This window comes from Acanthochromis polyacanthus, chromosome 7 (assembly GCF_021347895.1).
Source record: "Acanthochromis polyacanthus isolate Apoly-LR-REF ecotype Palm Island chromosome 7, KAUST_Apoly_ChrSc, whole genome shotgun sequence".
Classification (NCBI taxonomy): domain Eukaryota; kingdom Metazoa; phylum Chordata; class Actinopteri; family Pomacentridae; genus Acanthochromis; species Acanthochromis polyacanthus.
The window spans coordinates 9751277-9765334 of NC_067119.1; the positions used below are offsets into that span (position 1 = coordinate 9751277).

The 14058-nt window shown below is 41.2% G+C and overlaps 1 protein-coding gene across 19 annotated transcripts in view; it reads right to left on the reverse strand.

Moving 5' to 3' along the window:
- Nucleotides 1–680: 680 nt before the first annotated feature.
- The window catches only part of camk2b1 (calcium/calmodulin-dependent protein kinase (CaM kinase) II beta 1), a 94914-nt gene continuing 81536 nt past the window's right edge, over nt 681–14058 (reverse strand). For 18 of the 19 annotated variants that reach the window (XM_051951335.1, XM_051951343.1, XM_051951346.1 and 15 more), the window contains 4 exons: nt 9529–9604; nt 7752–7846; nt 6486–6719; nt 681–5173 (listed from right to left, as the gene is read on the reverse strand). In XM_051951335.1, coding sequence (XP_051807295.1) covers nt 6487–6719; nt 7752–7846; nt 9529–9604 — 404 coding nt within the window. In that variant the 3' untranslated portion in view covers nt 681–5173; nt 6486. Of the gene's footprint in view, nt 5174–6485; nt 6720–7751; nt 7847–9528; nt 9605–10202; nt 10374–11819; nt 11964–12610; nt 12692–14058 lie in introns of all 19 variants that reach the window. The other variant, XM_051951349.1, reaches the window with a different exon arrangement.

The window sequence follows — 14058 nt, forward strand, 5'->3', positions numbered from 1 at the left end:
CAATAAAACCCAAAATCACAGAACAGGATGATGAAGCAGTTTTATTGAATTTCCCAAAAGGAAGACAACTTTAAGTCTGAACATGTTTTTCACTAGAACTCGTCTTTAATATTCAACAATATAATCAGAAAAAGCCTCATTTCACTGTGTGTTGTTTTCACAATTGTAATTTACTTTTGATGGTTTCCAAAGTCATGAAGTTGTTTAGTGAATAAGTTACTTTCCTAATTGTTGTCAGGTGTTTTTATTAGAACATCATGATTTAATGAATGAATCAAACTGTGGATGTTAATGTAATAATTCTGTTGTTTATCATGAATGTAAATGATCTGGCTGTTAAATGTCTTTGATTTGTGAATGTTTATTTCAGTGTTTATACAGCAACATTTATTTCATCATTCTTTAACATTAAGTTGGAGCTGCTGTTTGTTTCAGTGTGTTTATAGAAACTCTTACTTTATATGTCAGATGTGAAACAACACATCACTTCATTCAGGATTTACATTTGTTAACTGTGGATTTTCTTTCAGCTGCTTTCAAAAACTCAACTTTTTTGTCCTGATGAGCAAATGTTCTAATCTGTCAGAAACATGAGTAGACTGATGACCTGGGTTATTTCTGTCAATAAAACCTGTCAAAGCCTCGCTGCTGTTTCGTGCGTCTGTAAACACAGAGAGACATTTTCTATTTAAACTGTCATTTTATTGATAACACCTTAACACATTTTCTTGAAGTTAGAGAAACACTTGTAGCACATAAGAGAACAGAGCAATAATGTGAAGAATCAGAGAACTAGATGATTAATATTATTATACAGAAGAAAGCCAAAGAGACAAAAAGAGACAAAGGGAACGTAGGAAGAGCCGACGGCAGAGAAATGATTGAAGAAGGTTGGAAACAGAGGGAGAGGGGAAAAGAGTGAAAGACGCCCTACCAAGAGAAGACAACTCAGTGTTGTCAGTGCAACTTAGTCACTGGCTGCAAAAACAAGATGGCACAAGTTCAGAGTGAACAAAGTGACTTCAGTTTATCTGAGCGACGCTTCATCTGACTAAACAGCTGACAGGAAGGCAGCAGAGCTCACACTGACCTCAAGAGACCAGAGGAGGACACTTAGTGGAGTTTAGATGCAGGGCTGCACAATCAATGACTTCCAAACATGATTTCAGCTTTGATTATTCTCATAGAGTCATGATTTATCAGCAGCATTACAACCATTTTAGTCCCAAGTGTGCAGCCCTGATCAAAAATGTGAATGGAAGCTGCTTCTTATTCTACACTGATCAGCTGCTGTTGTCTCTGACTGGATTGTCTGTTTGATCCCACACTAAAGTTACTGTGCAGCTTCATTAGCAGCATCAGTCTGACATCCGTCCATCCATCCGTCTGTGCTTTACTTTGTGTGACTGCGCCCCCTGCTGGAGCTCATTCACTCTGTCAGCTGCCTCTGATGTGTGTGTTGGACTGCAGTGCTGTTCCTCATGCAGGCTCAGTGAAGCACCAGTCACTCTTGGTGCTGACGCTCAACAAGTGCTCCTCATATTCTCTCAGCTACATACAGAAGGCAGATATTCTGCAGCGACAACACAGAGCCCCATAGACAAGCATGCAAAATCATCATCATCATCATCATCACTGTCCACTTCCTCATAGTCATTCTTAGAGCCACATTCATCCATATATTAATCCTTATCATTAGAATTATCTTCATTAGATCATCTCCAGACAAAAATAGTTATACGCACTTAAAAAGCTGAGAAAATAGAGAGAGGTGGAGTTTACAGCATTCAGTAGAAAATGAGAAGCCAAATAAAAAAGAAAACACCAAAAAACAAGAGTCCTGTTGACGGTCATGCAGAGAAAATGTCAGCGAGGCTGCTAGTTAGTTGAAGTTGTGAAAAACTGTGAATCCCTCATTTAAAATGTGTATCTTATTCTACTGATTTTCAAGGTTATTAACACACTAAGAAGAACAGAAAAACAAGACATTTGTACTGTACATGCTGCTTTTTCTTCTTTTTTTGGAGGGGGTTGGGGGTCATGTTTGGTTCCAACAATCACACATGAACGCCTTCATGTGACCTTTGACCTTTTAGTCTTCGAACCGGCTGAAAAACAGACACGAACATCAGAACTGGACACGAGTACGATAGCACACCTCAGTGCTTCACCTTGAAAAGAAAAACAAAACCTTCATCTGACAAAATGTTCACCATCTTATAAAAAGGCAATGAAGCTTCTGCAGGGATAGTTCACACAAAATACACTCCTGTATTATTGGAGTTTTAAAGTGACAGACGGACCACTCTGGAAAAGTGGAAGAAAAAAAACTTGTGTCGAAGACAACGCAAATCTTAATCTAGCAGAAAAAGTATTTCACACCATGTTGGTCATTTGAGAAAAAAACGAATGCAAGAATGCAAATTGGGTGAACTATCCCTTTAAAAATAGTCAGGCTTTACATGGAGCATCGTCCCTTTGAACAACTACAGACAGTACAAGTGCATGAGTTGTACAACAGGAAAACAAACAACAACAAAAAAAAAACGGGAGAAAAAACCACAATAAAAATATCCACTAAAATAAATAAATAAATACTGAAAATAAATAGAAACCTGAGGACTGTTCACCAAAGCAGACTGCCCGCTCTCCTAACATCTTGGTCTGACCAATAAGAGGCGACACAAAACCAGAAGGCAGCCAATGGTGGACGAGCAAAGTACAACAACGGAGCCCATGGCGAGTCAGACCCCCACAAAAAAAAAAAAAAAAAAAAAAAATCAGTTTTCAGTGCTGCAGAGTCCATCCCATCAATCCTGCCACCCCTGGCACGAGCACTTAATGTCAGCAAAAAGCTCAAAACACTTTACTGGAACACAAATCAAAGAGAGTAGAAACATGAAAAACACAATATGTGGAAAAAATAAACAGATAAAATCATTAGAAAAGCAAAATGAAAGAAGTCCTGGGTTGAAGGCAGGGGACTGATCTGTCCTCCGAAATAAAGCCTTCGTCTGACACACAACACACACCAACTCCCAGGCTTGGAAAGAACACACACCCAAGCAGCGGATGAACACACGCACACAAATATTGCACCCTGTGGCAAAAAAATAACATTAAAAAAATCACAACATGACAAACCAGCAAACACTTCACTCCTCGTCACTGATGCAAGCGTTTGTCTGCATTTGCTCGGTTTAGACAAAAGCTGCAGCAGCTTTGAGCTCTATGCTTTGGAAGGTCACACATCCACCGGGATCCTTCTCACTCACTGCTTCTGTCATCTTACTGAAATAAAATAAAAATACAGAGGACCCGCTGTTGTGGTTTTATTGAGTTAAAAAGACCTCAACTTTTCTGAAAAGTGCGGGGTTTATAAAAAATAATTTTCTCTGTCGCCTAGCAACGGCAGGAGCCACCACCAGTGCGTCCCTTTAAACGAGCATGCCGACGCTGTGCCTCCTCAGAAATCAGTTCCTTCTGCCATCATGGGGGATCTTCTGGTTTCTAATCACACCTCCAGGAGACGAGGAGAGAACAGGAGAATACAAACGATGAGGTTTGATCTGAGAGGTGAAACAGGAGAAAGAACAGAACTCTGTGATGGTGGTTCTTGAACACACCTGTCTCCTCAGAAAGCCAATCACGTGCTTCAAAACAGCTGAACATCCAGCCAATCGCGTTGTTGCACTGATTCAGTATAATCCTGAAAGAACAACTTTAAAGCCTTATGTTGTTGCAGAGTTCTTAAGCGGTTTCTATCAGATTTAACTGACTGTATTTGTGCATTATGCCTCCCTCCTCATGTATTTTAGATATTATTCTGGTGTTTTCAGCCTGAAGTAACTGCCTGGGGGTGTTAAAAATACCGATACAGCTGTGCATGTACAGACTAACTGCTGTTGAGGAAGAAACACAAGTAAAGGAAGCAAGGAGACTTAATGAAAAGCACTCAGAACATGAGTCTGACATGAAGCATCCTGTTAAGCTTTTGGTTATAATGAGAAACATTATTTTTCATGGTGGCAGACACATAAAACCAGAAAGGGAACTCTGGTTACTAGCAGAAAAAAAAGCACTATCTTTTTCTTTCTATGCATCTTCACAAGGCTGCTTTACACCTCATTATCGGCCGTTACAAAGCGCAGGGCAGAAATGTGAATTAATGGTGAAACTCTATTTTGTTCTGACGCAGGAAGACACCGAGTTTAGCGAAACCTTTCACCTGCTGTTCACACTGCAACGAGAAAAAAACGACTTCTTCCGATTGGCTTACATAACCACACACACTCTCTACATTCACAAATGACACCCATCACACACGCCCCTTCCAAAAAAAGACAAACAACAACAGACAAAAGAAGAAGAAAAAAACCCACCAAAACAAACAAACAAAAACATGTCGACCATGAGTTTGGGCGCAGTATTATAGCTAACATACAAGAAGCAAATTACAAAAACTGCCAATATCATTTTCCACTTAATAGCCACAATAAAAAACAGCCACTGTTAATATGGGGGGGAAAAAACATGCTTCCTTAAAAATATAGAGAAAAACAAACAAAAAAAAAGATTTCCTTTAACTCTAGAAACCACTGGCATCAAGAATTCAGAATTATACAAATTACATATACAATTGCAAATGTGTAATAATAATAATCATAATAATAATCATAATAATATCGTAATGATAATAATAGATTTTACTTAAAACTTTACATACTGTATTTCCAGTGCAGTGTTTATGTCACACAAGTGTGGATTCACAGAAGGACATGAGGGTCGGTGTCACAAAAATTGTGGGGATGGGGAAAGACCAGAGGAAGGAGGAACCACACCCAGAGCTGAAAACACCCCCACCCCCGTACAACGCCCCGATGTGCCGTAGGGAAGAAGAGGAGGCCGGGGGGTGAAGGACATGGAGCTGCTGGATGTCGACTCGCTGCTGTTGGATGGTTGTCGTGGAGACGGTGACAGACGGGGGGCAGTAGTAGTAAAAGAAGAGATGCATGCTGGGGGGTTGAGGCCGGGCGTCCAGTGAAGGAGGGTTTGTTGTTGGAGGGCGAGGAGCCTCCAAACCGACACTGGACATGTTCTTTCATCCCTTCCTCCTCCTCCTCTTCTCTCTCCAGCAGAGCACTCCCGACAGACAAAACTACAGCGTTCAACCCTGAGAAAGAAAAAAAAAAAAACAGCGACAAATGAGTGAACTAAAACAACAATGACAGCACAAAAAAATTGGGTAACAAGGCTTTTTTGTTTGGTTGTCAAACCTTAACCCTCCTGTTGTCCTCATTTACGAGCACCAAAAAATATAGTTTCCTTGTCTGAAAAAAAATCCAAAAATTCAGCAAAAAAAAAAAATCCCCAAATATTCCACAAGTGGAAAATCTGCAAAACCTTCAGGAAGAAAATTTGAATAATTCCTTAAAAGTTTTATTTTAAAAAATCCCCAATCATAATGAGACTTCCACAGAGCATTCCAAAAGTGGCAGAAGCACTCGGAGTGTTGTAACGCTGCACTAGAACACTACTTTAAAAGGAAAAAGATGCCAAGTAAAAACCACATACAGTTTTTACTTTTATAGTAAAGTTGTGGAACTTCTCAATCACATCTTGTAGTTTTTGTTCAAGTTAAGCAAACTTGTTCATTAGTGAGCTTCAGAGGCGTTTTTATGAGGATTTTGTCGGTTTTGTGCATACAGCCAGGCCAGCTCTTTATTCCTTTATCCAGCTTTCCTTTCCCTGCAGCTTCACAGATTTTAGAGTTGTAGTAATCGTGTCATGCAAATCTAAGGCAGTTTCCAATAAGTCCAAGTTCTCCTTTAACAAACATCCGGCAGAATAATTATCCACCACCCAACAGGGCAGAATAGTTGCAGTTTTTATGACTTTAATGTTTTTATGTTCGGCTAAAGTTTCACTGAAGTTAAAAATGGGATCAGATGTTATGAATAAATGATAATGTTCCTCCACCTGCTGCTTCTACATCTAGGATTTGTGTATTTAAGGCAGGTAGCTTCAGCATCAGCGTTTCACCGCCATCAAATATTCAATAAAACACAAATGTGGTCGACAACAGCACCAGACAGCACATGCAAAAAGAAACTCATGTAAGTCATTTCATGATTTATTATGTGGGAGTTCCTCCCCTTCTTCGGACTGATGGAAACTTTCTTTTGCTGACTTTCTGTTACTTCACTTCAAAGCTATTCTGCGTCTGAATTAAAACCTACCTTTAGATTTTTTTTTCTCCTTCAAAAAACAAAAACTACCCCATTGCAACCTAATAAACTTCGGATAACGGCAATATCTTGTTTTGTTTCCATCTGTTTGCCTGCTCTACCTTTCTGCTTGAAAATGTTTTCTCTATAATTCTGGTCATGTAAAGAGCTTCACAGGTAAAACAACTGCAGGTCTTCTCCAAAGCAGCAGGTGAAAAGAAAAACAGAAAACAAGTAGCTGAGTGCTGGGGTCTTTACCTCACTGGAGTGGCGCTGCTGGGGCGCCTGAGCAGTGGAAGTGGATGTTCTGCCACTTGCTGTCTCTGCGATGCCAGACGCGAGTTTCCTCCGACTGGCTGGACCGCGGCCGACCCTGGCCGTCGACAAACTGAGTCAGGCGGATGTAAGCGATGCAGGCGGCATCCTCGCCGATCAGGTGGACGTGGGGGTTCAGGATGGTGGTGTGGATGGGCTTGCTGTTCTTGGCCAAAACTGAAAAGACGGTGAGGAAAAACGTCAGGAGGAAGAAGAAGAAAGATGACAACAATAATAATGAGTTCTTTTCCACTGCAGGAACTTATGGTTGTTTTAGGGCTATCAGAACCTTTGTGCTTGTTCTAACCACAGGAACCGTCCCCTATAGAACCATTTTCAGGGCTGTTTTCAGGAGAGTACCCAGTCAAATATAGGTCCTGCTGAGTGGCCCTGAAAAACTGCTTTGTGGGTCTTGATGCTGCGTAGTGAAATCCACAGAGGATCCTAATTGCCATTCTTCTGCCCACTTGATGTCATCACTATTTTCTACATATGATTCACCATTTAGGAAAACACAACAAACCCTCTGTTGTTCTGTTTCCCACCAACTATTGTCCAATAACCGGCATTAGTTGTTGCTATGACACACTGCGCGGCTGAAGCTGTCGAATCCTACACTGAAATTAACACAAAAATGCTCTGTTCCTGTAAACGCTTGATCCGTCTCACAGCTGAGTTCCTTCAGTATAAAAGCCACTTAATAATGTCCAGACCACTCCTACTCTGCAAGCATTACCAGCATTAATACTGGTAATAGACTTTATGTATCACAATGAAAATGAATTCAGGAAAAGAACACATAATAATAATATAAAGCTAAGCGCATGTGTTATATTAAAAAAAACACTGTATAATTCTCAACTCACAGGAAAGCAAACAAGCTTTTATTATGTAGCTTTATTCAAAATCACAGCTAGTGAGTCTAGGAGCTGCTGTCAGATATTACTGTCAAATGTCACCTCTTCAGGATCGAGCTTCGGTTCTCTGACTGAATTTTGCATTTGTAGCTTCTTGTGGAAGCATTTCTTGGTTTACTGTATTATTGAGGCCGAAAGTTCATTATAGGGCAAATGGAGAGCTGAATGAAAGAAATCTGACCACGTTTCTAAAAGTTTTTCAACTCCATTGTGTGATTAAACCAAATGTCTGAAGTTAAACTAATGAGAAACAAGATCAGGAAATAAACAAACATTTATCTATTTTTCTTACGGTTCTCAAAGTAGAATCTGTGGAAATCCATCCCCTCTACCAGGTTTCCCAACGCCTCTGGCTCAAACGAAGTCAGTCCAGGGTCGCAGATCTTACTGAAGAGGAAACGGCAATACAAATTTAAGTACTTTCACTATTCTATTACCATGCTGAAATGCATTTTTTGAGGTACTTGCACTTATCAATTTAATGCTACTTTATATTTCCAGACTTCTAAATTTCAAACAGAACTATTGTCCTTTCTCTTTCATCACATTATCACAGCTTTAGTTACTTAAAGCATACACATAGAAAGCGTTTAAAATACAACACCTACAAAACAATGTTTTCAAATATCTTTTTACAGTTTTTTTTTATATGGAGACTGGTCACATTTCAGATGTCTATGATTTGTTCACAATTTCACCAAATAGAGACTTTTCCATTTAAATTCTCACATTTTCCTTTTAATAAATGTTCAAATGATCAAATATCTCTCCAAAAATCAAAGACTTGAAAGAAATTCCAAACAGAAAACAGATTTGTGTAACAGCAGTTTGTCCTTCTGTCGTTTCCTGTCAATCATTAGACGAGATCTTAGATTTATTTGTCTCGGCATAGAAAACTGAATATAAAGTAGTTCAAACCTGCAGCAGCGACAACAGTAATAGTGATACTTCAGTATTATTATTGACGAGGACCAGAAAGAGAGCACACATTACACCAATTTTAAAGTCTCTGCACTGGTTACCTGTCTGCTTCAGAATCGATTTTAAGATTATTTTAATGGTTTTTAAAGCTTTTAACGGTCTTGGTCCAAATTATTTATCTGATCTGCTTTTGAAATATGTGCCTTTTAAAACCCTCAGGTCTTCAGCACTCTTCTAACTGTTCCTCATGTTTTAACCAAAACATACGGTGAGGCCTCTTTCTGCCATTACGGCCCACGTTTGTGGAACAGTCTGCCTGAGGACCTGAGGAAAACAGAACGTGGACATTTTTAAAGGCAAACTCAAGACCTACTTTTTTAGCTTGGCTTTTGATTAAACTATATTTATTTATTTATTTATTATTTTAACCTTTTGTCTGGTTTTAGCTACTTGTGTTATTTTATTATTTATCGTGTTTTTATTTTTATTTTTTACGTCGGCTTCAGTCCGGTCTGAAGTCTTTTATTCTTTGTACTTATTTATCTTAATTTTTTTATTGCTCTTATTGCTTTTATTTATATATCCTATTCATTTTTATTTATATATCATTTTACCTATTTATCTTATTTTTTATTGCTTTTATTTATATATCCTATTTTTACCATTTTAATCTATACCTTATTCTCTGGTGTTTCCCCACTGTGTGAGATAGCGTTTCCTCAAGTGTTCTTAATTCCCGAGTTTGTGTGAGTGTGTGTTTATGTGTAGGTGTATGTGTGTGCGTATGTTTGTTTTTATATCTCTCGTATTAAGTGCTTTTAATTGTTGTATTGTTTTTATGTAAGGCACTTTGAGCTGCTCCCTGGCATGAAAAGGGCTTTATAAATAAAGATTGATTGATTATTAACGTAATGACGACAGATAGAATAATTTATCAATCAGAGGGATCAAACCAAGACTTTCCATTTTAAATTTTTCCACACTTTATTGAATATATTTACACATTTTTACTTAATTAGGATTTTTCATTCAAGACTTCAACTTTTAATGAAGTATTTTACGTTGCTACTATGATATTTCTTCCCCCACTAAACTTGAACTCTAACCTATGCATTTGACACATATTAAACACAAAAATGTAAACTCACGCGTATGCCTCAAAGTCTCCATTGTTGATGGCCTCTATCAGCTGTTCAGTGATCTTGATGATTTCTTGTTTGCGTGCTGCAGAGGACAGAAGGAGCAGAAGTTAGTCAGAGGCTGTGACAAAAGAGCTTTAAAGACGGAGAGCAGTTAGTGTTTTAATAGCTGTAATTCAGGTGCCACACAAGCACAAACTGCACCTAAACCAGAAGAAATGTGCTCACAAGGAAATTATTTTAAATAAGTATTTGAGTGTGGATTCTGTGTAGCATACATGTGCAAAGCTGAAACAGCAGGTTTATTCACTTTTGAGTTTGATTCAGACACAGACAACAGAGGCCTTCCTCAAAATCTGAACAACTAAAACACACTATAATACTATGAACGTCTCCAAATATCAACACAAGCAATGCCACCTCTGTATTTAAAGGAATCACAACGGGTCAAACGCAACCAAATGATGCATTAATCCATCCACAGTCAGCAGTGCTCTCTGTGGCAGAGCACAGAGGAAGTTAATAAGCAAAAACATCAATTCTAACACAATGTACCAGCATTCACCCAAAGCAGAACACTGTTTAGTACATTCCTGAACACACGAGGCCCAGAGGGAAATCCTGAGATGACTTCTGATTAGCTGCCATGCGAAGGGTCGGGGAGGGGGTGGCTCAGTACTCACTCTGGGAGGAAGACAGGGAAGGGCTGGAGGGGGAGTGAGGGGGAGGTGGGGAGGTGGCGTGTGCAGGTGGAGGGGTGGGCCTAGGCACTGACGCTGGTGCAGCATTACCTTCGGGTGCTGGAGCCGGCGGCACCCTGCGAACGCTGCTTACCAGGTCTGTGAGCCGAGACACTGAGCGGCGTCCAGGCAAGATGGAGGATGGATTGGAAGGTGGAGGGGAGGATGGAGGAATGAGGTGTGGAGGAAGGGGAAGATGGAGGAATGAGCGGTAGATGGAGGGGTGGTTGGAAAAGTGGATTGATGGGAGGATGGAGGGGAAGATAGAAGGGTTGGTGGATAAGTGATGGACGGGTGGATTTGGGGAAAGATGGAGGCATGGGTGGAGGGGAGAATGGAGGAATGAGGGGTGGATTTGGGGGTAGATTAGCAGAAGGACGGAGAGATGGGTGGAGGGGTTGATGGAGAGGTAAATAGATGGGAGGATGGAGGAGTGAATGCAGGGGTGGGTGAAGGGGAGGATGGAGGGGAAGACAGAAGAATGAGGGGTGTATGAAGCGGTGGAGATGTGGATGGTGGAGTGGATGGAGGGGAGGATGGAGGGGAAGAGAGTGGGGTGGGTGGAGAAGTGATGAGGGGTGGAGAGTGGTGAAAGGCACAAGAACAGATTAGAAACAATTAGGAGGGAAACAAAAAGAGAACAGAAATGAAGAAATCCCTTCAGATATTTATTATTTGTGGTCAAACAGCTACAAACTGAACTACAGTATCCATCAGTGAAGTACTACACATCCACCTGCACATAGTGCAGCTGCCTCTGTACTACAGTATTAAATATGGCGTATTATTCATATGTGGAACCGCGGATGAGTTGCATTTTGTGAGCCTTTTTGGAGACAGTTCTGCTAAACTTCATAATCAGGAGCATCATGGCTACTGATAAGCCTCCCTGTTTGTCGCACTGATGAAGCTCTAACTTAATGATTTGTTCTCTTAAAGCACGACTTCACTTGTTGACTGTTTCCTTCAAAATAAAACAAAAGCTTGCTCCATCTGTAAACTGTGTATTTATTACCAAAGCAGTTAATACGGTTAAGATAAAAAACACATGAATTTCGATTTATACGGTGCTCATGGTGCTAATAGCAGAGAAAGTTTATCTGGAGCCCGTATATTATTTATCTTAAGGCTTTCATTTGCATTTATTAATGAAGGGTGCATTTTTAAATAAATTCATTTTCTTTAGTAAATAACCAGATGAAAATGTGTGTCACTGTCAGTTCTATCACAATAATCACAACACCAGCAGCTTTGTTTTTCTACCAATCAGTTATCTTTGAAACTCAGCAGTTATCTTGAAGGGATTTCCAAAGATGCAGGATTAACATGTGTAACCAAAGACAAACATTAAAAACTAAAAGGTCTAAGCAGAGCCGCTCTCCTCCATGTCTTTCCTTTCCCAGAATGACACGTGAACGACAGAATCACTGCATTTCTTCACGCATCATCCTGACAAGGAAACACAGGACAGGGAGACGCTGATTCATGTGGATATGAGCCTCAGCCGGTGGTCGTCGGCCGTTCGCTGCCTGCTTCTTTTTGTTACTCTTTTCTACTTACTCTGCATTGGTACAACAGGGGTGTGTGGAGGGGAGGGGGCGGAGAGGGCAGCGGGAGGCGGAGTGCAGGATCTCCCTTCTCCGTCGGATATGGGCCCTGAGCCCCTACGCACTGAGCCCAGAAGGTCAGCAAACTTTGCGGCAGCTGGGTTTAGGAAGGGAGGAACATGGGAGACAGTGCACTTAAATGGACGAGTCGACCAAATGAACACAAACTTCATCTGGGAGAGCCCTAAGACGAGCAGCCACGGCCTCATTTATCAAACGTGGATCGAAGTCGAAGCAGCATCGTGGTGCTACATGTATCGTTAGAGCTCTCCCAGACTCAGACAAACAGTGAAGGGAAGATAAAAGACGCAGAGCAAAAAAATCATGCCATGAAAAAATAACACAAGGGATGTGTTGTTATTCTGTTTACATCCATCAGAGGGAGACTAAGAGCTGTTCAAAACACACGTGGGGTGGGCGGAACAAGGCAGGAGGATGGGGTAGCAGAGGAGTAGAAATACTACAAGGCATTTTAATGTTTTTCAGAATGGCTTGTTTTTTTTCCCTCTATTTATGCTGTTAGTAAATATTCCAGGCCCTCTGGCAGCGAGATGCGGGAATGGCGCCGACTAGGGACCTTCAGGGATTTAGTGGCGCTAAATGGCAGCAGATGTATGCTTTTAATACATGCAGGGACTGAATGGAAAACACCCAAGGAGGGATTTGGTGGAAGGGAAATGCTAGTGGGAGCGTTTGACTTGTGTGCATGTTACAGGCTGCATTTGGCGGGCCATGCTGACTTACAGTACACAGCAGCTGAGGAGCTATCGGGCTGGGAGCTTGTGCTGGACTGCGCCTTAAGCGAGCTGTTGTCTAAGCTCTTCCCTGATAACATGCACACACACACACACACACACACACACACACACACACACACACACACACACACACACACACACACACACACACACACACACACACACACACACACACACACACACACACACACACACACACACACACACACACACACACACACACACACACACACACACAGAGAATGAGACCACGCATACATATGCCAAGAGAAATGACAACCAAACGCACACAACAGAAATGTCACAGTGAGGAATGATGTGAAGGGCATGTGAAATGACATGGCGGGGGCAGATAAATACGTGATGATGAGCACAGTCGACCTTTTCTCGATCCCAGAAATTATTGCTACTTTTCAGCGATGGTTAATAGAATGAATAAGGAAGGGAGAGAAAAAAAGTATTTTCCTCGTTATCTCGGTTAATGACTCCATTTTGGCAGGATTTACAACTGTGGCTGCTGCCGCTTGTGAGGTTTGATTGAGACTTTAATGGGAGTCTCGCCAGTGAGCAGAGGATGGATGATGACAACGGTGATGGCCGTGATAATGAGAGAGAGTTGGATGTTACTCATTACCGCTCGTCTGTGTAATCAGCTGGCAAACCAACAAGTCATTGACAAACAGAGGGAAGGAAAAGGCCCCTGCAGGGAAAAATAAAATATTCAAAAAAAGGAGTTTCCCTGCCACTGGAGGCATGGCTGTACCATCAAACACAATCAAATCAAAGTGACTGAAACAATCCTCAGTATTTGCATCAATAAATGTCCATTTTCCCACTTTAAGCTACGAAAAACAACACAAACCAAGCCGAAACAAATCAGAGTACAGCCCACAGGGGATCTCTTGGAAGTGCCGTGCAGAAACAGCCCAGCGATTGACACTTAATTCAACGTGCTACCAAAAGAAGATTGTCCGGATTACCAATTTAACACCAAGTAATCCTTTAAATTCTGACTGATGGGAGAAACTGATCACCTGAACAACGACGACAACAAGCAGCACTCAGAAAAAGCCGTGTAACATACTCTCGTCTATGTAAGTAGACCGAGTAACACAACAGATATGTGCTCAGATGCTCCAAAAGCCAGCACAGGTGTTGGGTTACAAACCAGCTGTCGAGCACTGACCTGACAAGATCCCACAAAGGCCAACATGACACAAACTGCTCCAACCGAACACGAGCTCCTCCCGCACTCACCTGGCTCTTGTAGTTTTCTCTGTGCTATCCGCCTGTTAGTATCTTAAGAGTCTTAAAACTGCTGTGTGGGACTAACGCTATCCCAGGGTGGCGCTAGCAGAGCGGTGTGTCTTTAAACGCCTCTCCGGCTGCGTTTCCTGCCACCAGGGCTAAATTTAGACGCCTCCCCCTTTAGCC